Here is a 20177-nt window from a genome sequence, read left to right on the forward strand (position 1 = left end):
GGGCCGCTGGCACGGCCACGCAGGCAGGTCGCCTTGCCGGCAGCCCGCCAGCGGAAGCAGGCGCGGCTGCCCTCCCTCCCGCCTCGCCTCGGCGCCAGGCTCCCTGCCCCCGGTCGCTGCACCGGCGCTGGTTCCCCAAAGCGCTGCACCAGCCCCTTGACTGCCCCGCCCCGCCCTTGCCCCTGCCTCCTGCCTCCTGCCTGTGCAGGAACTCGACCTACAGCCCGGCAGCATGCCGGCCGCCCTGGTGGAGGCGCGCCTGCTGGAGGCGCGGGCCGTGACAGAGGCGACCGCCGGCGGCAGCGCCGCCGAGCTGCCCGCCAGCTTCCCCGGGAGCTCGCTGGCGGGCGCCTGCGTGCATCCCGACGAGCAGGCGGCTATCTACTGCGGCTGGGCGGAGGCCGCGCTGTGCAGGGTCAGGTGGGTGGAAGTCGGCTGGAAGTTGAGTGGAGGCTGGGTGGAGCTGGCCGGGGGGCCCTGGATGCGGTGTGGACCTTGCGCTGCAAGTTGTCATCGCCTCGCCCGCCCTCCTGCCGCCGCCGCCTGCCCTGCGGCGGCCCTGCGCTCGCCTGCCGCTGCTGCCATGCCATCCCACCTGCCCTGATTTCTGCTGCAGGAGCTGCGGCTGCGCCGGCTGCGCCTCGCTGGCCATGCATGCCGTGGCAGCTGGGCAGAAGCAGGTGGCGTGTCTGCTGGCCTCCCCAGACCTCGCCGACCCGAGCCAGCAGGCGAGCCCAGCGCCACAGCCGGCCGTCCGCCTCGCGCACCGCGCTGTAAACTAAATTCAAAGCTTGCCTGCTGGCCGCACGCCCCTGCTGACCCCATGCCACTGCGCTCCCCGCGTTGTCCCGTCACCTCCACGCCACGCAGGAGCGTGTGGCTCGGGTGGGCGCCGCCATGGCCCGCCTCGTCCACTGCAAGGCGGTGCTGCTGCTGCAGACGGACGTGCGGCAGTCGGCGACGCGGGCGGGCATCTGGCGCGCGCAGCAGTGCCTGCAGGTGCGGGTGCCCACTGCCCTCCCCGCCAGGCTGGCCCCTGCCGGCGCCGCCGCCTCTCCTTTGCCTGCTGGGCACCGGCGCTGCCCAGAAGCTGCGCCTCCTCGCTGCCGTCCGCCCCCGCACCCCCGCGCCTGCCCAGCACCCCAGCGCCGTCAGCGCCACCCCACACCCCACCCACCCCGGCCTCTCCCTCCCGCCCTCCCATGCAGGAGTGGGAGCGGCTGCGCCAGCTTGGCATGACCTGCGGCCTGGGCGAGGACGACCAGCTGGACCTGCAATGCCTGGAGGCCTGGTGCCGCGCCGCTGCCGCCGACATGCTGCTGCTGGAGACGCTGCGCGGCGCGCCGCTGCTGCCGCTGCAGCCGCTGGGCGAGGTGCTGCCGCAGGCGGTGGGGCTGGACCCGGGCTCGGGGATGCCCGCCCTGCTGCGCCCCGCGGGCCGAGACGTCGCGCAGCAGCTGGTGGCCGCGCTGGCGGCGGCGGCGCCACACGCCTCAGGTGGGGCTGCCGGCAGGGTGGGGTGCGGGGCAAGGTGTAGGGTGCAGGGGCTGGGTAGGGTGTAGGGTGCAGGGGCAGGAGAGGGAGGGTTCAGGGACGGGGCAGGGTGCGCTGGTTTATCCAGGGATCAGCGGCCGTGCGTGGGTCCCTGCTCGCTCTGCCCGCTGCCACTGCCGCCTGCGGCCGACGCGCGCCTATGCGGCCCTCACCCGCATGCATCGCATGGGCCCTGCTGTGCCGCGCCCCTTCTCCCTGCTCGAAAACAAGTTGTGTTTACGTTTGCGCCCTCCCCGGCTGCCCCCCCCGCCCTTTGCCCGCAGACCACATTGTTCGCGTGGCGGAGGCGGTGGCCGGCAGCCTGCAGGCGGAGATCGGGGCGGGGGACCGGCTGCGAGACGTGCTGCAGCCGCGCAGGTGGGCTGGGCGTGTGCGGCGCCTGCATCCCTGGCCCCCGCACGTGCTGTGTGTGTGTGTGTGTGTGTGCGCTGCCCTCAGCTGCCCCAGACCCCTGGGAGCCCTCCTGTGTGCATGCCGCGACCGTGCATGCACACACTGCGCCGCGCACGCGCTGCATGTGCTGCCAACCACTGCCGCCGCCGCCCCGCTCGACGCGCTGCCCGCCCCGGCACGCCACCCGCCCCGCCCTCCCTGCCTCACAGCGGCGGCATGAACCTTGAGGAGCTCGCCGAGGCGATAGCGGCGGCGGAGCGCTACCCCAGCCTGGCGGGCGAGGTGGAGCAGGCTCGGGCGCTCAAGCAGCGCTGGATCAAGCGGGCCAAGGCGCAGGTGGGGAGCGGCAAGCGGGCCTGTGTGTGCCTGTGTTTGTGGGGGGCGGGGCAGGTTATACTCGCACTGTGAGTGGCGTTTGTGTGTGTGTGGCGGTGGGTGGGGTGGCGACAATGAGGGATGTCTATGTGCGTGAGTGTATGTGAGGGGGGGTGCCAGGCCAGCCGCGTCTGCCCTCCTCTCCCTTTCTCCCTGCCACCCCTCTCCCTTCCCCTCCCCTCCCCTCCCAGCCCAGCCCAGCCCAGCCCAGCCCAGCCCAGCCCAGCCCAGCCCAGCCCAGCCCATCCCATCCCATCCCATCCCACCCCACCCCATCCCCCTCCGAGTCGCCTCACCCCTCCTCACCCCTCCTCCACCGCAGGCCCAGTTTGACGCGGCTGTGGAACGCATGTCTGGCCCAGCAGCTGGGGCGCTGCTGGCGCGCAGGCCCGGTGCGCCGCCCGCCGTGGACGCAGGTGCGCCGCCCCCTGCCCGCCCGCCTGTCCGCCCACCTGCCTGCCACATGCACAGGCGGCCCCCATTCCCAGTGGGCAGCCAGCGCGCAGCATGTCTTGCCCCCGACTGCTGCATTGTTATTATATCACATATTGTCCTAATGGTCTGCGAGTGAACTGTATATATAATATGGATTCCTTGGCCGTGCTGCGCTGCAGAGGCGTTCTGGGCGGAGCTCAACTCGCGGCTGCAGCAGCTGGAAAGCGCGACGGAGGAGGCGCGGCAGGCCAACATTGGGGTGGCAAAGGCCAAGCGAGTGCTGAAAGAACTGCAGGCGCAGGTGGGATTGGGGGTGGCGGCATGGCCTGGCGCCTCTGCGCATGTGTGTGTGTGCGTGTGTGTGTGTGTCTGTGTGTGATGCGTGTGTGTTGCTCCTGCTTGCGTGGTTGCGTGCTTGCGCGGCATTCGCCCACACCGCCGCCCTCCTGACGCAGGGCGCGGCGGTGGAGGCGGCGGCGCGGCTGGATGAGGCGTTGGCGCAGGCGCGCAGCGGCAGCGCCGCGCTCAAGTCGGTGCTCGCCAAGGCGGAGGCGGCGGCCGCGGCGGCCGCCCCCGGCGCCTGCCAGTTTGCCGTCGGCGCCGAGCTGCTGCTGCCGCGCATACAGGTGAGGCCGCCGGGCGGCCGCGCTCCTGGCACATGGCGGCGGCAACACCAGTGGGCCCCATGCACAGCAGCGCTAGCTGCACTTCACCGCAGCTTTCCATGCAGCAGCCTGTGTGCCGGGGCTGCGGCCGATGGCCCGTGTTGCGCGCCGCTGTGCCCCTGGGCCCCGTTCTGCCTGGCACTGAAGCACCGCTTTGTACTGCACCGGCTTGGTACCGCAGGCAGTCAAGCAGAAGCTGGAGGTGGAGCGGGCGGCCGAGGGCCTGGCCCGCGCCGCCGCCAGCTGCAAGGCCGTCTCGGACCTGCCCCGCCTTGAGGCCGCCATCCTGGCTGCCCGCAAGGTGGGCGCTCACGAGCTCGATCCAGGGGCGTACAGGTGAGCAGAGGCGGGGGAGGTGGATGCGTCGCTCTCCCTTGCAAGGGACAATGATCCGTTTGTGCATGGTGCTGGTGGGGTGCGTCCGCCAGGTGTGCTGTGGTGGTGATGTGTGGGGGAGGGAGATGGGCGGGGTGGGTCGGCTGGGGCCGGTTGAAAGGGCGATGGGAGTGCGCCTGTGTGTGCTGAAATGCACGGGCATAATTGCATGCCTGCCATGCCCACCCTCCTCTCCCGTCGCCCGCCCCGCCGCAGAGCCGCCTCCGAGCTGCGCCTGCGGCTGGACGGCGCCAGCCGCTGCCGCGGCGCGCTCGAGGCCGCGCTGCGCAACCTGCAGAGGCTGGGGAGGCAGGACGACGCGGACGCGGGTATGTGCCTGCTGCTGTACTGCTTGTACTGCTTGTACCGCACCACCGCATGGCCTGCCTGAGACATCGTCACATGCCCTTGCGCCCAGCGGCCTCGATCCTCTCTTGAACCCCGCTGCTGCCGCCCCACTGCGCCCCGGGTGTGCAGTCGAGCGGTGCATCGAGGATGCCGAGCAGTGCGGGGAGCTGCTGCTGCCGGAGGCGACGCGGGCGAGGGAGGCGGTGCACCGCTGGCGCGTGGCGGCCGCCGCCGAGGCCCGCCTGACACGTGCGCTCAGGTGCGGCCAAGGCCCGTGTTGCTTAGCAAGTCGCTGGCTGCTGCCTGGCTATGCCCAGCAGCAGGCCTAGCACCAGAGAGCCCCGCCGGCCTCTGTCTGATCCTCATTCTCCTGCCGCGGCCAGCTGGGCCTTGATGCCTCCACCAGTAGCTGCCGCCGCTGCGCTTTCCCTCCAGCTGGCCTTGACATGCCCCGTCACCCCTCCCTGCGCTCCCCCTTGACACCGGCCCGGCACCCCTCCCTGCACCCCCTCGTCTTCACCCGCAGGGACGGCGTGGGCACCGCCCACTTGTCGAGAGCGATCAAGGAGGCGGCGGCGGCGGGGGTGAAGGTGGGCGAGGCGCGGCGGCTCCTCAAGCTGATGCAGAGCCTAGAGGCGGCGATGCAGCAGGCGGCCGAGGGTCCCTTCCAGTACCAAGCCCTCAAGGTAGGCGCCGGCCGCATACTTTCTTCCTTCCTTCATTCTTCCTTCCTTCCTTCCTTCTTTCCCGTTCCGCTCCGTCTGTGTCGGACACACGCGTGTGCCTGGTGGCCGAGGTGGCAGGCCTGGCCCGACGCTCGTGTTTTTTTTCTCTTTTCGCCTGCACTCGCTTGCCTGTCTGCCACCTGCCTGTGCCCCTGCCCCACCACACCTCCCACCACACGCCGCGCACCTCACCGCCACCTCACCGCCACAACACACCCCCGCCCTCTGCTCCCAACGCAGGCCCGCATCGAGCAGGCCGAGGCGGGCGGCTGCCCCGAGGCGCTGGTGTCGGAGGCCAAGCGCCAGCTGCACCGCCTGCTGCTGGCGGAGGTAAAGGCGGAGCTGGATGCAGGTGAGGCTAGTGGGGAGGTTGCGGTTGTAGTGTGGGGGTGGATGCCAGCTGGAGCCGGCCGGGTTGGCAGCTGCGCCCCTGGGCTGGGTTGGCGGCTGGGGCTGGCGCCGTGGCGTGCTGGAGGTGTCTGGCGGCTGGTTTGCTGGCAGCGGAGGCAGCGGTGGCCTGGGCCGGGGGTGCTGTTAGGTTGCTGGGCTGATTCAGCAATGGTTGCCCCCTGCGCCTGTGGTCGAGCCTCTCCTTTTGCCTTCTAAGGTTAACCCCTCAACCTTAAACCACCTTTGGTTGATCAACACCTTCCCGTTTGCCTGCAGTGATCAAGCTGAGCCGCGGGATGGAGAAGTCGGTGGCGCAGCGCCTCTCCTCCATCAAGGTATGCGGCGGCAGCCTCCTTATCACCTTGTCTTGCGTGCTGCCCGCCATGCAGACGGCCCTATCGCCTGTTTTTTGCTTGCTGCCCTGCCAATGGCCCACGCTTCCGCCGCCACCGCCATGCCGGCGCCTGCGCTGGCCTGCCGCCCCCAAGGGGAGATGCTGCAGAGGCTGTGGCGCGTCACGGTGCCGCCGGGCCGCCGATCTCCTGCGTCCCACATTGCTGTACCGCTGCAGGCGGTACTGGATAAGGCGGATGTGGTACTGCTGATGGATGCCGAGCTGCAGGCGCAGCAGCAGGCGGCAGCTGCCGCTGCAGCTGACCTCTCCGATACCGCCCAGTCTGACAGCGCCGCCAGTACCTCTGGCGCCGAGCCGCCGGCGGCGCGGCGGGAGCAGCCGCTGCCTGCGGCTGCTGTGGCGGCGGCGCCGGGCCGGCCGCTGCGCCGCACAGATACCGGGCTGTCTGGAGCAAGCAGTTCTGCCAGTAACTCTGCCGTCGCTGCCCTGCTGGCGCGGGCAGACCCAGGCAGCGGCGGCAGCCTGCCACCCGGCATCGCCACACCCCGCACCTCCCTCGCCTCTGGCGGCCAGGAGAGCCCCTCTGCGGCGGCAGCAGCCGCGGCAGCCGCTGGCGCGGCAGCTTCTGTGTATGTCTCGGCGGCGCCCTCAGTACAGCTGGAGCCGGGCGGCAGCGCCGACGTGGAAGCCGACGCGGAAGCTGACGCCGACGTGGCGGTACTGCTGGAACTGGTGGCAGAGGACACCGTGCAGCTGTGCATCCTGCTGCCTGCGGCGCCAGACCAGGAAGAGGAGCAAGAGGAGGGGGAGGGGTCTGATGCGGAGCTGCCCCCAGAGCTGGCAGGTGGGTGCAGTGTGCCGCCAGCCGCCCGTTGCCGCTGCATTGTGGGCTGAGCTGGCGGCCCGGCAGCCCGGCAGCACAGCCTAGTGTGAGGCCCTTGCACACACAAACCAGTTGCCGCCGCCGCCACCCGTGCATCCACTCGCCGCCGCCGCCACCCGTGTCTTCTTTCGGCAGGCGACGACCTGGCGGTGGTGAAGCACATGGTGAAGCAGGCCCGCCGCATGCTGGCCCTGGAGGAGGCGGAGCAGGTGGGCAAAGCGGGGCGGCGCCCTGGCGCCAGCTTGCTCTCGCAGGCGGCGCACACAGGGGGCCAGGCTGGTGCCTGCCCCCGCACGTCACGCCACCACCACACCCACCGACATCACCCCTACCACCAGGCTCTCATCACTCCAACTCGCACCACCCCTTCCTCTACTTTTCCTCTTCTGCAGGCCCGCATCGAGCGGGAGCGGCAGGAGGAGGCACGGGCGCGGCGCGAGCAGCAGCAGCGCGACAAGGCGGAGCGAGAGCGCGCCGACCGAGAGCGCGCAGAAAAGTGAGCGGGGCCGACCGCCAGGCTCCGCTCTGCTCTGCTCTACTTGGCTGCCTTGGGAGGATCGCTGCACCGGCGCTGCAACGCTGCCGGGTGTCTGCGGAAGAGCGTGGCACCGATTTTACATACCCACAACACACTGATCACCAAACCACCCCATACCTACACCACATACCTGCCCACCGCCCATGACACACCACACACACACACACACACACAATCTGCCCCCGCCGCGCCTGCAGGGCCAAGGCGGAGCGGGCGGAGCGCAAGGCGGCGCTGGAGGCGGCCAAAGCGGAGCGGCGGGAGCGGGAGCGGCAGCATCGGCTGGAGCGGGAGCGGCAGCGCCAGGTGCGGCTTTGCGGCTTGCGGCTTGCGGCTTGCTTTTGACTGCTGGCTCGAGGCATCCCGACGCGCCTCGCGAGGGAGCAGCAGGAGCAGAGGTTTCTCTGCTCTGCTCTCAGGAGCAGCTTTCTCTGCTTGCAAGGCCCCTGCTCGCAAACCACACACACGCGCCTACCTGTCCTCCTGCTGCCCCGCCTGCAGGAGCGAGAGAAGCTTGCCAAGGAGCACTTTGTGCTGCTGCAGAAGCAGCGGCGGCTGCTGGAGGCGCAGGCGGCGGCCGCCGCCGCGCCGCCGCCGGCCTCGCTGCCCGACGCGGCGCCGCAGCTGCCGCTGCCGCTGCCGCTGCCGCTGCCGGCAACCCAGGCACAGGCACAGGCGCAGGCACAGCAGGCCCACGGGCTGTTTGCGCTGCCCGTGAGCGGCGGCGGCGGCGCAGCGGGCGGCCTGCCGGCCAGCTCCGCCGCCCTGGAGCTCTGGGCCGCCGCTGGGAACAGCGGCGCGGGCGCGGCGGCGGGCTTTGCCGCCCTCACAGGCCTGCTGCCGCACCACGACCGCAGCGACAGCCTGGAGCGCCTGTCAGAGCAGCAGGGGCTGCTGGACCTTTTGAACGACCACCCGCCAGAGGCAGGCGGCGGCGCCGCCGCCGTGCCGTCAGCGTCGGCTTCGGCTGGCGGCGGCATGCTGGATGCCGCTGAGGCCGCCCTGGCGGTTGCTGACAACCTGCGCAGCCCGACAGGGACCGTGGTCAGCGAGGGGTGGGAGCCCGCGGCGCCCGGCAGCGCGGCGGCGGCCGTGGCCGCGGCGGCGGCCGCGGGGCTCGGCGTGGCTCCAGGCCTGGCGCCGCCCGCTTTTGGCAGCGGGCGGTGGAGCAGCATGGAGGGGAGCGTGGAGGGCGTTGCCGGTGCGTGCCGCCGCCCCGCGGCGGCAGGCGTGGCCCGGAGCTGCGCCGCTCGGCTGGCATGTGCATGCGTCTGCGCGGGTGGCTGTAGCGCATGGGCAGTACCTCGCGGTGCCTCACGGTACCTTGCAGTATCTCATATCATTGTACCTCACAGCAGTACCCTCCCGCAGCCCTGCTTGCTCGCACAGGTGACTGCCCTCGCCCACCCTGCGGCTTGCTGCCTGCGTGTGCTGCCTCTCATGCCTGCAGGCGGCTCCGAGTCCCTGGCTGCCTCTGCGGCCCGCACCCCCGAACCCAGCCCCGCCAAGCAGCCCAGCGGGCTGGGCGCGGAGGCGAGCGGCGGCGGCGGCGGCGCAGCAGCGGGGCCCGCGGCCGGCACCTTCCTGGATTTCGGCGGCGGCTCGCTGTGGGGTGGCGACGCCGGCGGCGGCGGCGGCGGCAGCGGGCGAGGAGGCTCTGCCGCAGGCGGCGCCAGCCGCGGCAGCTGGTCTGTCGACCTTCCGGGACTGCCGCTGGCAGCCGGCCCTTCGCTGGCCCAGCACCAGCAGCGGCAGCACCACCACCAGCAGCAGCACAGCGGCAGCGGCGCCGGCGCCGGCGCCGGCCTGCTATGGGGCGGATCCGCGGGAAGCCTGGCTGCTGCAGCGGCGGCTGGCAGCCCCGCCAGGCTGGCGCCACAAGACGACCTTGCACTCACAGCGCTGAGGAGCAGGCTGTGGCAGCCGGCGGGCGGCGGCGCCGGCGGCGGCAGCGGCGACGGCTGGGCCGAGGTGCTGGGCGGCCGCGGCGGCGGCGAGGGCGGCGGCGGCGGCGGCGGCAGCCTGCTGGCCTCCCCGCAGCGCCCGCCGCAGCCGGCGGCCGCCGCCGCCGGCTCCGCAGGCCTTGGAGGCCTGTCTGGCCCCGTGGCACTGGCACTGCTGCAGCAGCGGCGGCAGCAGCAGCTGCTGGCTGCTCTGGATGCAGCCAAGGCGCAGCTGCTGCAGCAGGCGGCGGCGGCGGTACCGCAGCAGCCGCCCAAAATCTGCAAGTACTTTGTGCACGGCTTCTGCCGGGAGGGCGACGCCTGCCTCTTCCTGCATGTCCTCCCTGCCTCCCTGGCCGCCCGCCCGGGAGAGCAGCAGCAGCAGCAGCAGCAGCAGCAGCAACAGCAGCAGCAGCAGCAGCAGGCGCTGCTGAGCCTGCGGCGGCTCAGTACCGGCGGGGCCATGGGTGGCTACGAGGGCCCTGCCTCCGCCCACCACCAGCAGCAGCAGCTGCAGCAGCAGCAGCAGCAGCAGCCCGGCACAGGCGGCGTGCTGTCGTTCGGTGCACCCGGCGCCGCCGCGTTTGCAGGCAGCGGCGCCGGCAGCAGCAGTGCCGGCAACACCCGCGCCGGCACGCCCGACATCCGCATGCCTGGCAGCGGCGGCGGCGGCGGCGGCGGCATGCTGGGCCTGCTGGGTAGCAGCGGCGCCAGCAGCCTGCAGCAGCAGCAGCGCGGCGGCGCCGCGCCAGGTGGCAGCTTCTCGGTGACTGCCCCTGTGTTCAGCCCGCGAGAGCCGCTGGCACGCGGCGGCAGCGGCAACGCAGCGGCCGCCGCCGCGGCCGCCGCAGCCGCAGCCGCAGCGGCAGCAGGCGGCTTCCCTGCCGGTACCGCCTCGCTGCCGGCCTTTGCCGGGCTGGGAGGCGCGCTGCCCATCGGCGGGCCTTTCGCCAGCCGGCCAGGCAGCGCCGCCAATTCCGGTGGGTGGGCTGGCGCCTGCGTGGCATCCCTCGTGCTGCTGCTTGCTGCTGCACGCCTTGGTTAGGCATGCCCACAGCCAACAGCCGGCTGCATTCTCGCCTGCCTCGCTCCGTGCCGCCGCGCCCCGTCTCCCTGCCCCGCTCTCCCCCTCCCCGCCACTCCTGCCCGCCCACCACAAACCGATGCATCTGCGCTGCCTCACCGCCCCGCTCTGTCCCCTCCCCGCCCTCTCCTGCCTGCCCGCCACCAACTGCAGCCTTTGCCACCCCCCGCGACGAGCTGCGCCTGTCGGCTGAGGCGGAGAGCTACGAGGATGCTCTGGAGGTGGGGGAGGAGGAGGAGGAGGAGGGGCGGGAGGAGGCGTACGGCGCGGCGGCGAGCGCCCTGGGGCACCAGCAGGACTCGTATGGCCTGCCCAGCGAAGCCTCCCTGTTCCGGGACCTTCCTGATTTCCTGCGGGACACTACTGACGAGTGAGGGAGGAAAGGGCGGCAGGGCACGAGGCAGCCCCGGTGGCAGCCCCTGCGGCTGCAGGGGCTGCTTCTCGGCAGGCCCCAGGGCGTCCCCTCGGCAAGGCCCACAGCGGCAGCCTGCCCCCCCTCGCACCCCACACCCATCCATGCCACCGCCCCGCAACCAAGCCAGCAACCGATTGCTTAGCTAGCCTTGCTTCTATCTATCATCCCCCATGTGTGCTGTGTCACCATGCTACTTGTTTTTACGCCGCAGTTTTCATCCCGCATTTTTCATTTTCAAGAGTCTAGTTCGTGCACCCATGCAACAGCACATTCACGCGGCAGAGGCAGGGACAGGGACCACGTTGAGCACCACCTGGAGGCCAGCAGCAAGGCAGTGCAAGCGGTCCTTGCGAGGGAGCTGAGCAGGCACCTCTCGTAGACAACCCTCCCGCCTTTCCCCTTTCAGCATTCGCTCAGCCACACGATCCGTGGATCCATGCTGCCGTTTCACAGCCTGTCTCATGGCCACGGCTGCAAACCGCCTCAGCCCTCATTTTCTGTGCACCAAATCAACCGTCGGCCCTCGCCTCGCCACAGCACACCCCTTCGTCCGAGCCGCATGCAAATGCGCGCCCGTCCCCAAACCACTGGCGGCATGCAGCTCCCGGGCTCGCCCTGACACAGCCGCCCGCTGCCAGGCGGCTAGCGGTCGAAGCCGGTGGCCTTGGGCGCCGGAGTGGTCTCGGGAGGAGGCTCCTCCAGCCACTGCACCACTCCAGCAATGCCCAGCCCAGCCAGCGTCAGCGCCTGCGCAGACAGGGTGGGGTGGCAGCGGCGGCGCAAGCGTGAGCAGCCTGTGCGGGAGGTCCGGCAGGTGTGGCGCCAGTGCGCCAGGGCGTGCAGCTAGAGGTGGCAGCTGCCAGTGGCACTAGCGAGGCCCTAAAACGAGCCCCAGCAGCTGCTGCGCACCTGGGCATACACGCGCGAGTGGATGAGCTTCAGCTGCAGCAGGGTGCAACCCCATCTTGAGTTCAGCTGGGCTGTCGCAAAGGCCCCGCAGAAAGGGGCACACAGCTTTAAAAGGCATTTGTGGGGGAGGGAGCATGAGCGGTACCAGCTGCCTCAGTGCTCCACCTGGGTCGGGATGGGCCTCGTCCACTGGTAGGCTAGCGACACAGACAGGCCGGTGGCCCAGAATGAGACTGCAGAGCCAGGGCATGGTAAGCGGCAGGCGAGGGGCGCTTGGTGCGGCGCAATGGCAGCGTGGCAGGGGCAGTGGCGGCGGCGGCGGCGGCGGCGGCGGCGGTGCGCAACAGATGGCCTTGAGCTTGTTCTGCACCACCCAGCGCCGCAGGTCCTCCACTGAGCTGGAGCTCATGGTGTGCTGCAACCAGAGGGGAGGTGGGAGGCAGGCAGCAGGCGAGCGGGCGGTGGCGGCGGCGCGCAGGCTGGCAGGCAGCCAGGGACCTGGGCGGGCCTTGGACTGTTGCCAGGCGCGAGTTTCAGGTCGTGCCATTTTCGCACTGAGCCCCTGCAGCCGCATGGCCGCACCACACGGGCGTGCCAGCAGCAGCCCTGTGCCACTCGCCTGTTCGACTAGCGGCGCTCTGAGAGGATGAGGTGCTAGCAGGAGGAGTTGCCGGAATCAGCTGAAAAGCACAATAAGGCTTGTGCTGCTTGGGTTTTGAGCGCCGCGTGCGGCGCCGATGACGTGGCGTTGCACCTAGCTGCTGTTGCCGGGTAGTCCCCTCATGTATATCGAGTGGTTCTCGCGACATCAGGACAGTGATGAGAACCCATATGGGTGCTGTTACGCTGCTGGATGGCGGCATTGGCCACCTGCTCAAGGCCAAGGGCGTGGAGCGGCTGGTGCCGGGCCTGGAGTACGAGCAGCTCTTCCTGGCGGGTGCCCTGGCAAACGACCTGGCGCCCGAGGCGGTCTCGGAGGTCCACCGAGAGAACATCGCGGCAGGCGCGCCGCCGCCGGTGGCGCCAGCCTGCGTGATGCCGCCGCTTTGCCAGCCCCCAGCTGCTCATGCCCGCACTCGCAACATGCAGGAGCGGATGTGATCACGGTCAACAGCTTTGCCTGCACGGAGTGGTCGCTGGGGCGGATAGGCAAGGCGGGGCTGCAGCAGGAGCTGCTGGAAGCGGCGGCGCGGCTGGCACGCGCGGCCGCGACAGAAGCGGCCAGCAGCGGCAGCGGGCGGCAGGTGCTGGTGGCAGGTGCGGCGCCGTGGCGCTGCCGCGCTCCGCACCCTGCCTGCCATGCGTCGGTCTGTCGCGTGGCAGCTGCGCTAAGCGCTTCCCATCCGCCTGCCCCAATGGCGCCAAGGGCACCCCACACGCCCGCCGCTCCCCCTGCCTTCCGCAGGCTGCCTGCCGCCGCTGAGGGAGAGCTACCAGGCGCAGGCGAGCGGGCTGCGGGCCTTTGAGGAGATGCAGCCAGAGTACAATCTGCTGGCAGGCAAGCGCGACGCTGCGGTTGTGCTGTGGTTGTATATGTGGCGGTGGCGCAAGGCTATTTGCAGCAGGGCTGGAACGGTCAGGCGGCGCAGCCGGGGCCGCCCGTGCCCTGCGCAGCCCCCCTGGCTGCACCTGCATGCCCCCCTAGGCCTGCTTCCCCCCCAAACCGCCGGCGCCTCCCGCCAGGCACCCTCAAGCACCACTGCGACCTGCTGCTGTGCGAGACGCTTTCCACCTGCACCGAGGGGCTGGCGGCGGGCACCGCGGCCGCCGCCTCTGGCCTGCCCTGGTGGGCCAGCTGGACGATTGAGGACCGGGACGACGTGGCCCTGCTGCGCAGCGGGGAGCCGCTGCAGGCAAGTGGCGCGGCTGGCCCCGCGCAGCTGCGAGGCGCTCCGCAGGCAGCGAGAGGGAGGTGGCGGGGCGGCGCACTACTCGCCTCGGCCTCGCCTGATTGGCTTGAGGCTCTCTACAGGCAGTGGAGGGAGGCGCAGGCGGCGGAGGAGTCGCTGGGCCCTTGGCGCCGCGCAGCTGGTGCCTGCCAGTGATGCGAGTGATGCGAATGATGCTCAGGCGGTCGGCGGGGGTGGTCCCCTGCCTGCCTGCCGCAGGACGCGGTGGTGGCGGTGGCGGAGCTGCCGGGGCTGGAAGCGGTGCTGGTCAACTGCTGCTCCCCGCAGGTGGGTGGCAGATCGGTAGCAGATCGGCGCCAGCTGCCTGTATTTCCTGGCCCCAACATCTGCTGCTGTTGTTGCAGCCGCCCCTGCTGCCGCCGCTTCTGTGGCTGCCGCCCCAAGCTTCGGCAGCGGTTGCCCTGCGCCGCCGCCGCCACCCACCCGCCCTGCGTGCGCCCCGCCCGCCGCGCAGGCGGTGGCCGCGGCGCTGCCGGTGCTCAAGGCGGCCGCACCGCCTGGCGTGCGCATCGGCGGCTATGCCAATGGCTTTAGAACCACCACCTCAGGCGCGCTCCTGCCGCCTCCCTGCCCCGTTCAACTCAGCCTCCGGCAAACTGCTCCCAGCCAGCCCACTGCAATCTGATACGTGTGTGTGTGGTGTTGCGAGAGCGTGGCTGCAGAGTGGCTGGAGGGCGGCAGCAGCTCGCGGGCGGCGCCCGCCGCACCCGCAGAAGACTACGATGCAGGCATGGCGGGGCAAGCTGGGTGTGGCGCTGCTGCTTGCTGACCGCAAGCACGGCGGCCAGGCTTTTGCCTGCCCACCAAGCCCTGCAAAGGGTTGATGCCAGCGGCACCCATTTGCCGGTGTGCCATGCAGACGGGATCATCCTGGCGGAGGCCTACGCTCGGCATGCGGCGCGCTGGGTGGATCTGGGAGCCAGCATCGTTGGGGGCTGCTGCGGCGTGGGGCCTCGCCACATCGAGCTAATCAGGCGGCGGCTGTAGTGGCGGCGGCTGTAGTAATGGCTGGCGCCAGCTGGCGCCGGCTGGCAATGCAGCAGCTGTGTGTGCATGTGCCGGCTGAACTGCTGGTGACAACTTGTCACCTTGAAGCGGCTAGAGGCAAATGAGAGCAATCAACGAATTCGTTTTCTGAGCGGAACTGCGGCGCATAGGTTGTAAGCGCCAGCTGTCCTGGGGGTGACCAACTGCGCGATGGGAGTCGCCCCCTGCCCTATTTCACCGAGACGCAAGGCTTCACAGGTAGAATTCAAAACTTTATAACTTGGTGCAATTGAGCGAGGGGCAGGGGGCAGCGGGGTGCAGCCACAGCAGGCACCCGAGCCAGAAGAGCGGGCACAGCACCCAGGCGGCTGCCAGGGTGGTGGGCGTGGCCTCAGTGTGGCCGGGCGCCGCAGCCTTGCTCCGGTGGGGGGCCGTGGGCGCAGGCCACAGCTGCTGCGCCCACTCACGCCTCCTGCGGCGATCCGAGTGGTGCAGCCAGGCCAGGACCAGGCAGGACAAGGCCAGGTGGGCAGCCGCGTGCAAACCCCAGAAGGCCGCGGCAGGCGAGGGTGGCCGCGTAGCGCCCCTCGCCGCCGGCGGTGACAGCCAGGCCACGGCGGCCGCTGCCAGGCGCGCCGCGGCCGCGTAGTGCCGCCCGCTGTCTGGGCACAGCTGCAGGGACACCTGTTGGCGCCAGCCGGTGGCCGAGAGGCTGAGCGCGGCCGCCGCCGCGTGCGCCGGCGCGGCCACTCGGAACGGCAGCGGCATGGCCACCGCCAGCATGGCGATCCAGGGCGCCAGCATCAGGTTGGCCTCGCGCAGCCAGAACTGCCAGGCCGCGGGGCAGCCGGGCGGGCCCAGAGTGGCGAGCGCAAGCAGGCTGGTGACCTGTGGTCAGCGGCAGGCAGCGGTGTGGTGGTGGGTTGGCCGAGGTGGTGCTTCGGGGCAATGCCTGCCAGGCTACCGGGCCTGCACGGAGCCCCTCACTTATGCTGGGGACCCACCAGGGCATGCAGCAGCTGGACCAAGACGACCAGGGGCGTGCGGGCTCGGAGGTAGGCGTGCGGCGCATACCGCGCCAGCAGCAGCAGTAGCAGCGACCAGCTGCCGTGGGCGGCGGCCACGGCGGCGGAGCCCCAGTCGCGGGCTGCCAGCGGCTTGAAGGCGACGGTCAGCTTGAGGAGGGCTCCGGCCAGGTGCACTCTGCGGTCGGCGGCAAGCGAGGTGGCGTGGAAGTGCGCCACGAAGCGCGCCTCGTGGTCCCTGCTGGCAAAGCCGCGCACCGGGCCGCCGTCGACGGCCTGCAATCAGGAGGGGACCGGGAGGAGGGGGAGTCGAGATGCGACTTAAGGCGGCTAGGCACGCGCAACATCGGCGGCGGTCGCCGCCACTGCTGGGCGGCGGAACCCTGGGGAGTAGTGAGTGGTTCCCGGCGCTTGCAGCGCTGCCACCCACCTCCTGGACATCACGGGGCTGCTCCATGGCCCGAGGGGAAGGACGTTGCCCCACAGCCTCTGCTGTTTCCGTCCGGAGGAGCCGGGGCACGACCCGGGGCACGGCTCGCCCCCACACCACACCGGACGGGTGATTGAAGCGCTCAGTGAGGTACGCAGCGGGAAAAGCGCACTGGCGGCCAATTGGCGGATGGACGCTCAAGAGTTCTGGGTAGAAAAACAGAAGCCCAGGAAACACAGGGCGTCGTTTTTCTCAACCAAGACACGGGCTTTCAAATCGGGGCAGATCACATGAGGCGCCGGCGCCATGGCCCGCCACTTGGCGGACGAGCGTACGCTGGGCGTCACACTGCCAGTGTGCATGCATCCCAGTGTGCATGCATCCCAGCCAAAGCAGCACATGGTCCACCTGGCCACAATAAGGCAAGAGCATCCCGATGCACGCATGGGACCCAGCAACGCCGATCAAGCCGAGCGCCTGCTTGCCCTAGCGCCGCTCTTGCCCACGGCTGCATCAAATTGTTGATAACAATTGCTCATAGGAAAAATAAACATATGTACAGGGCAGGAGTTCGCAATGGCCACCAAAGCTGAGAGGAAAATGTGCAGTACTGCTGGGAGAGTGGACGAAATAATTAATGACTCCGAGACTCACAGCGTCAGCTGCGCCATGGGCAGCAGCAGATGGAGGTCCGCGGGGGCGTGGGTGCAGCCCTCCAGCTCCAGCGCCGTCAGCTGGCGCAGGGCAGACAGGCGCTGCCAGCCGCAGGCCAGCAGGTGGTTGTGCCGCAGGTCCAGGCTTTGCAGGCGGGAGAGGTGCGTGATGGCGTGCGGCAGCTCTTCCATGTCGGCAACCATAATGTCGAGGGAGGTGAGGTGGGCGAGTCGCGGCGCCAGCGGCCACAGGCTGCGCACCAGGTGCGGCGTGAGGCGCAGGCTCAGGTGGCGCAGCGAGGCAAAGGTGGTCAGCGAGGCGGGCAGGCCGGGGTTCAGGCTGTAGCTGCCGCCCAGGCTGAGGGTCTCCAGGCGCGGCAGGTTGGCCAGGTGCTCCCAGCCGTGCGCCAGCTGCTCATTCTCTGTCAGGATCAGCTGGACGAGATCCGTCAGGCTGCTCAGCGCCGGCGGCAGCTTCGCGAGGTTTGTGTCGGTGATCTGGAGGCGGGTGAGGTGCAGGCCCTTCAGGTTGGCAAAGCCCTTGGGCAGCCGCAGCTGGCTGCACAGCTCCAGGCAGCGCAGGTTGGCCATGCCCCTGAGCTGCTGCGGCAGCGCCTTGAGGCCGGCATACTCGAGGCGCAGCCTGGTGAGCTGCGTGTGCTGCATGATGGCCGCCAGCTGCGCCTCTGAGACGTGCACAAAGCTGGTCTCCAGGTCCCGGAGGGAGGGCACTGCAGCAGCAGCAGCAGCAACAGCAGCCAAGTGGGCGCCCTGTGAATGCACGCCGTGATGATGATGGCGCAGCTGCAGCCGTCAGCGCGACAGAGCGCGTGGAGGGCGCCTGCAAGCAGCGCCGCTCCTGCCGCAGCACAGTGCTCGCTCACGTGGCGGAGAAGGAAGGTGCAGCTCGACGCGCGGCTGGCTGTGGTGCATCCATTCCCCCATGCCTCCTGCCGAGGCCACTTCCAGCATGTGCACGCCGGGCCGCTGCCGGGCTAGCCATGCCATCGATCCCTGGCACTGCTGGTGGTTGTGCAGAGTCAGGCTGAGGGCCTCGCCCCACTACTTGGAGCCCTGCTGCAGGGCGCAAGCGGTGAGGGCGGGGCCGGCCGCCGCCAGGGACGCCCTGCATCACAGCGCAGCAGCTCAGGCCTTGATCTCAGGGGAAAGAGAGTTGCCTTGACAAGTCTCCAGCGCGGCCGGGTACCGAAGGGGTCTTCAGGAGGGCGACTTGCCATGGCATGCCGCTGGCAGGCGCGGCTCCCTGCACACCTGTCACGGGTCTCCAGGAGAGAAGCGATGCGCGCGAGGGCCTCGCCAGGCAAGTCGAGCAAGCCCGGGCAAGGCCCGCCGCATTCCGAACCGCCTTCCGCCATGTTTCGACAAGGAGGCTCCCTATGGGTTGTCTGGAGGCGTGTAGTTCGAAGAAGAAGAGAACATGGATATCAAGAACACGGATATCAAAAGTCAAGACTGAGGCACCCATACACCAGCAGTACCCCGGGGCACCGCCATCCCCCGCTCGCAGCGCTCGCCGTCGCCCAGCCCGACCCTACTAGCCCTCCTTGTCCAGCTGGTAGTATGCCAGGTCTTCCTTGATGCCGTTCTGCATACACAATCATTTGGGAGCAGCCGCACGGGCACACATCAGCGTGGAGGGATGGCCACTCCTTCATCCAGGGGAGCACGACCCGGGCAGGCCAGCCATGCACAGCACGATTCCTTACAAAGGCCCCACCTCCTTGAACAGGCTGTCTATCTCCGCCCCCCGCCCATCAAACTTCTTCTTCAGCCAGCCCTGCACGCCGCAGCCCGAGCGCGTGCGGGTGGGTGGGTGCAGGTGCCAGGACCCACATCAGGCGCACCACCACCCACAGCTGGTGGCAGCGAGTTGTCGAGCCATCGCCAGCAGCCCCCCCACCCCGCTTCCCACCCGCAGCGCATCTATGTTGTCTACCCAGCGATTGGCCGAGTCGCACGCCAGCTTGGCGGCCTCCTCTGCAGCACGGCAGCGAGAGGGACAGCAGCAGGTGTAGAGAGGCAAAGACCTTACGACGCATGCACACAAGCGGCACTGCCAGGTAAGTACCACGCGCGACCTCACTCCCCACCGCCTCCCCTCTGTGTGCTGCACGCCACACTCACTGAGGGCGTCATATCGGTCGGGGTCGTTGCCCGCGTACTCAGCCAGCTCCTCCCGCTGCGCCGCCACCTCCGCCTGCAGCGCCGCCAGCTGCGCCGCCAGCTGCTGCCGCTCGTCCTGCACCCAAGCCCGTGGGAGGCGGGGTGGCCGGTAACGGGCCGGTCGGAACAACGCCTCAGCTTGGCATGCAGCACTGTTGAGGGAAGGTGGGTGCTGGAGGAAAGGCGGGCAGGCAGGCGGGCAGCGCAGGGCATGGCAGCCGCGTACGCTGTCATCCTTGCCCGCCCTGCTCTGCTCCGCCTTCTTCTGCAGCGCAGCGCGCTCCGCTCGCTTGTCCTGCAACAGCCGGCAAAACCAGGGCCAGGCCAGCTCGGCCTCCCGAAAATCAAGACACACACCAGCCCCTCGTACGCCGCCCCGCCTCCACGCCGTCATCTCCCCATTGCCCATGCCCACCGGCCCCCGCCCAGCCCTCAGCCCGAGCCCCACCCTGAGCGTTGCCTCTGCCGCCGCCACCTGGCCGTCCAGGATGACGGCGGCCTCGCTTGGGAAGGCCCAGAAATAGTTGCTGATGCCTATCTTCTCGCCGTGCACCAGGTGGTCATCCACCAGGCTCTGCAGGCAGCGAGCGGGTGGGCGGTGGGCGGTGGCGGTGGCTGGCTGGTGGCGGTGGCAGGCTGGTGGCGCTGATGGTGGTGAGCGATGATTGGCTGGCAGCTGTGATGGGATGGTGGGTGGGTGTGGCCCAAGTCCCCGACACATCAGCCCTTGCAGCGAGAGCTGGCCGACTCGCCACCGCCATGTCTCAGCCTCAACTGCCCTGCCCCGACCGACCCCCCAGCCTGCCCAACACCTGCAGAACCTCCTTCACGCTCTGCAGCACCACGCCCCGCTTGGCGCCCAGCTTCTCGATGTCCTGCAGGGCAGCTGGAGGCAGGGAGTTCCTGAGGCAAGCGCCAGGCCGGGCCGCGATGCGGTTGCAGGCGAGGGTGCTGCGCAACCCATCCATAACTCCTCCCAACGGCTGACCTTGAGCACAAACACGTCCTTGGACTCGTGGAATATCTCCAGCAGCGTCTGCCGCTTGTCCTCCGCGCTCATCCCCCTGCGCGGCGCCATGCTACGCAGCGGCGGGAGCACAGCGGCGGCCGGCCAGCGTGAACCGACAGCAGGCGACAGCCCGAGGGTGCGGCTCTACCCGGCAACTCAGGCCGCAGTGCTGATAGCAGGGGAGCTGCGAGGCGAGCGGGTAAGGCGCCGGCAGCGACAGCAGCGCGTGCTGAAGGGGACGCACACCCAGCAGGCTTGCGGCGCAATCAGGCACTCACTTAGCTGGTTATGGCTCTGCAAGCGGGCAGCTAGGCAACGACAGAGCACGCCGAGGAGCTTTGCTGCTCAAATCCTGTAGATGGCCGCACGGCGAGTGATCGCTGGCCTCGGGGCGCCGGTTGGACTCCTGTCAGCAGCCAAGAAGGGCTCTCTTCAATTCTGGGCAACGCCAGGCTGGCGGCGCGCCAAAAAAAGTCTCCAAAGTCTCCCTTGGCCGCGGTGCGATGCCCAATCAAGGGTACTCAAGAGTACCGACACCTTCAGGGCGCCCCAGCGACACCCCTGGCCCGCCGCGGTCCAACCAGGCATGCGGCAA

At 69.9% G+C, this 20177-nt stretch overlaps 5 protein-coding genes across 5 annotated transcripts in view; 2 read left to right on the forward strand and 3 right to left on the reverse strand.

Moving 5' to 3' along the window:
- The window catches only part of CHLNCDRAFT_132907 (hypothetical protein), a gene marked incomplete at both ends in the record, with an annotated part of 13894 nt that extends 3460 nt beyond the window's left edge, over positions 1–10434 (forward strand). The window contains 22 exons of the mRNA XM_005851609.1: positions 209–420; positions 617–680; positions 871–999; positions 1209–1497; positions 1818–1911; positions 2157–2283; positions 2645–2738; positions 2937–3058; positions 3213–3383; positions 3604–3758; positions 4014–4126; positions 4275–4404; positions 4672–4831; positions 5111–5222; positions 5537–5595; positions 5832–6459; positions 6634–6707; positions 6891–6994; positions 7234–7339; positions 7535–8234; positions 8484–9956; positions 10214–10434. Of these exons, the coding sequence (XP_005851671.1) occupies positions 209–420; positions 617–680; positions 871–999; positions 1209–1497; positions 1818–1911; positions 2157–2283; positions 2645–2738; positions 2937–3058; positions 3213–3383; positions 3604–3758; positions 4014–4126; positions 4275–4404; positions 4672–4831; positions 5111–5222; positions 5537–5595; positions 5832–6459; positions 6634–6707; positions 6891–6994; positions 7234–7339; positions 7535–8234; positions 8484–9956; positions 10214–10434 (5337 nt within the window). The remainder of the gene's footprint in view (positions 1–208; positions 421–616; positions 681–870; positions 1000–1208; positions 1498–1817; positions 1912–2156; positions 2284–2644; positions 2739–2936; positions 3059–3212; positions 3384–3603; positions 3759–4013; positions 4127–4274; positions 4405–4671; positions 4832–5110; positions 5223–5536; positions 5596–5831; positions 6460–6633; positions 6708–6890; positions 6995–7233; positions 7340–7534; positions 8235–8483; positions 9957–10213) is intronic.
- A 683-nt stretch (positions 10435–11117) lies between these two features.
- Positions 11118–11793, reverse strand: CHLNCDRAFT_132908 (hypothetical protein; the record flags this gene model as incomplete). The annotated part of the gene is made up of 4 exons (XM_005851932.1): positions 11118–11222; positions 11385–11417; positions 11550–11617; positions 11730–11793. The coding sequence occupies 4 exons, from the start codon at positions 11791–11793 to the stop codon at positions 11118–11120; spliced, it is 270 nt and encodes an 89-aa protein (XP_005851994.1).
- Positions 11794–12215: 422 nt separating this feature from the next.
- On the forward strand, positions 12216–14281 carry CHLNCDRAFT_132909 (hypothetical protein; the record flags this gene model as incomplete). Its single annotated transcript, XM_005851610.1, has 8 exons — positions 12216–12321; positions 12474–12641; positions 12790–12902; positions 13079–13204; positions 13493–13561; positions 13749–13796; positions 14008–14041; positions 14154–14281. 8 exons carry the CDS (start codon positions 12216–12218, stop codon positions 14279–14281), a joined length of 792 nt encoding a protein of 263 aa, XP_005851672.1.
- Positions 14282–16386: 2105 nt separating this feature from the next.
- On the reverse strand, positions 16387–17361 carry CHLNCDRAFT_132911 (hypothetical protein; the record flags this gene model as incomplete). The annotated part of the gene is made up of 2 exons (XM_005851933.1): positions 16387–17120; positions 17274–17361. The coding sequence occupies 2 exons, from the start codon at positions 17359–17361 to the stop codon at positions 16387–16389; spliced, it is 822 nt and encodes a 273-aa protein (XP_005851995.1).
- A 583-nt stretch (positions 17362–17944) lies between these two features.
- CHLNCDRAFT_132912 (hypothetical protein) lies at positions 17945–19633 on the reverse strand (the record flags this gene model as incomplete). Its single annotated transcript, XM_005851934.1, has 8 exons — positions 17945–17995; positions 18128–18187; positions 18323–18387; positions 18535–18649; positions 18800–18868; positions 19022–19147; positions 19386–19448; positions 19562–19633. The coding sequence occupies 8 exons, from the start codon at positions 19631–19633 to the stop codon at positions 17945–17947; spliced, it is 621 nt and encodes a 206-aa protein (XP_005851996.1).
- Positions 19634–20177: the final 544 nt, after the last annotated feature.

This window comes from Chlorella variabilis (genome assembly GCF_000147415.1).
Source record: "Chlorella variabilis unplaced genomic scaffold CHLNCscaffold_1, whole genome shotgun sequence".
Taxonomy (NCBI): domain Eukaryota; kingdom Viridiplantae; phylum Chlorophyta; class Trebouxiophyceae; order Chlorellales; family Chlorellaceae; genus Chlorella; species Chlorella variabilis.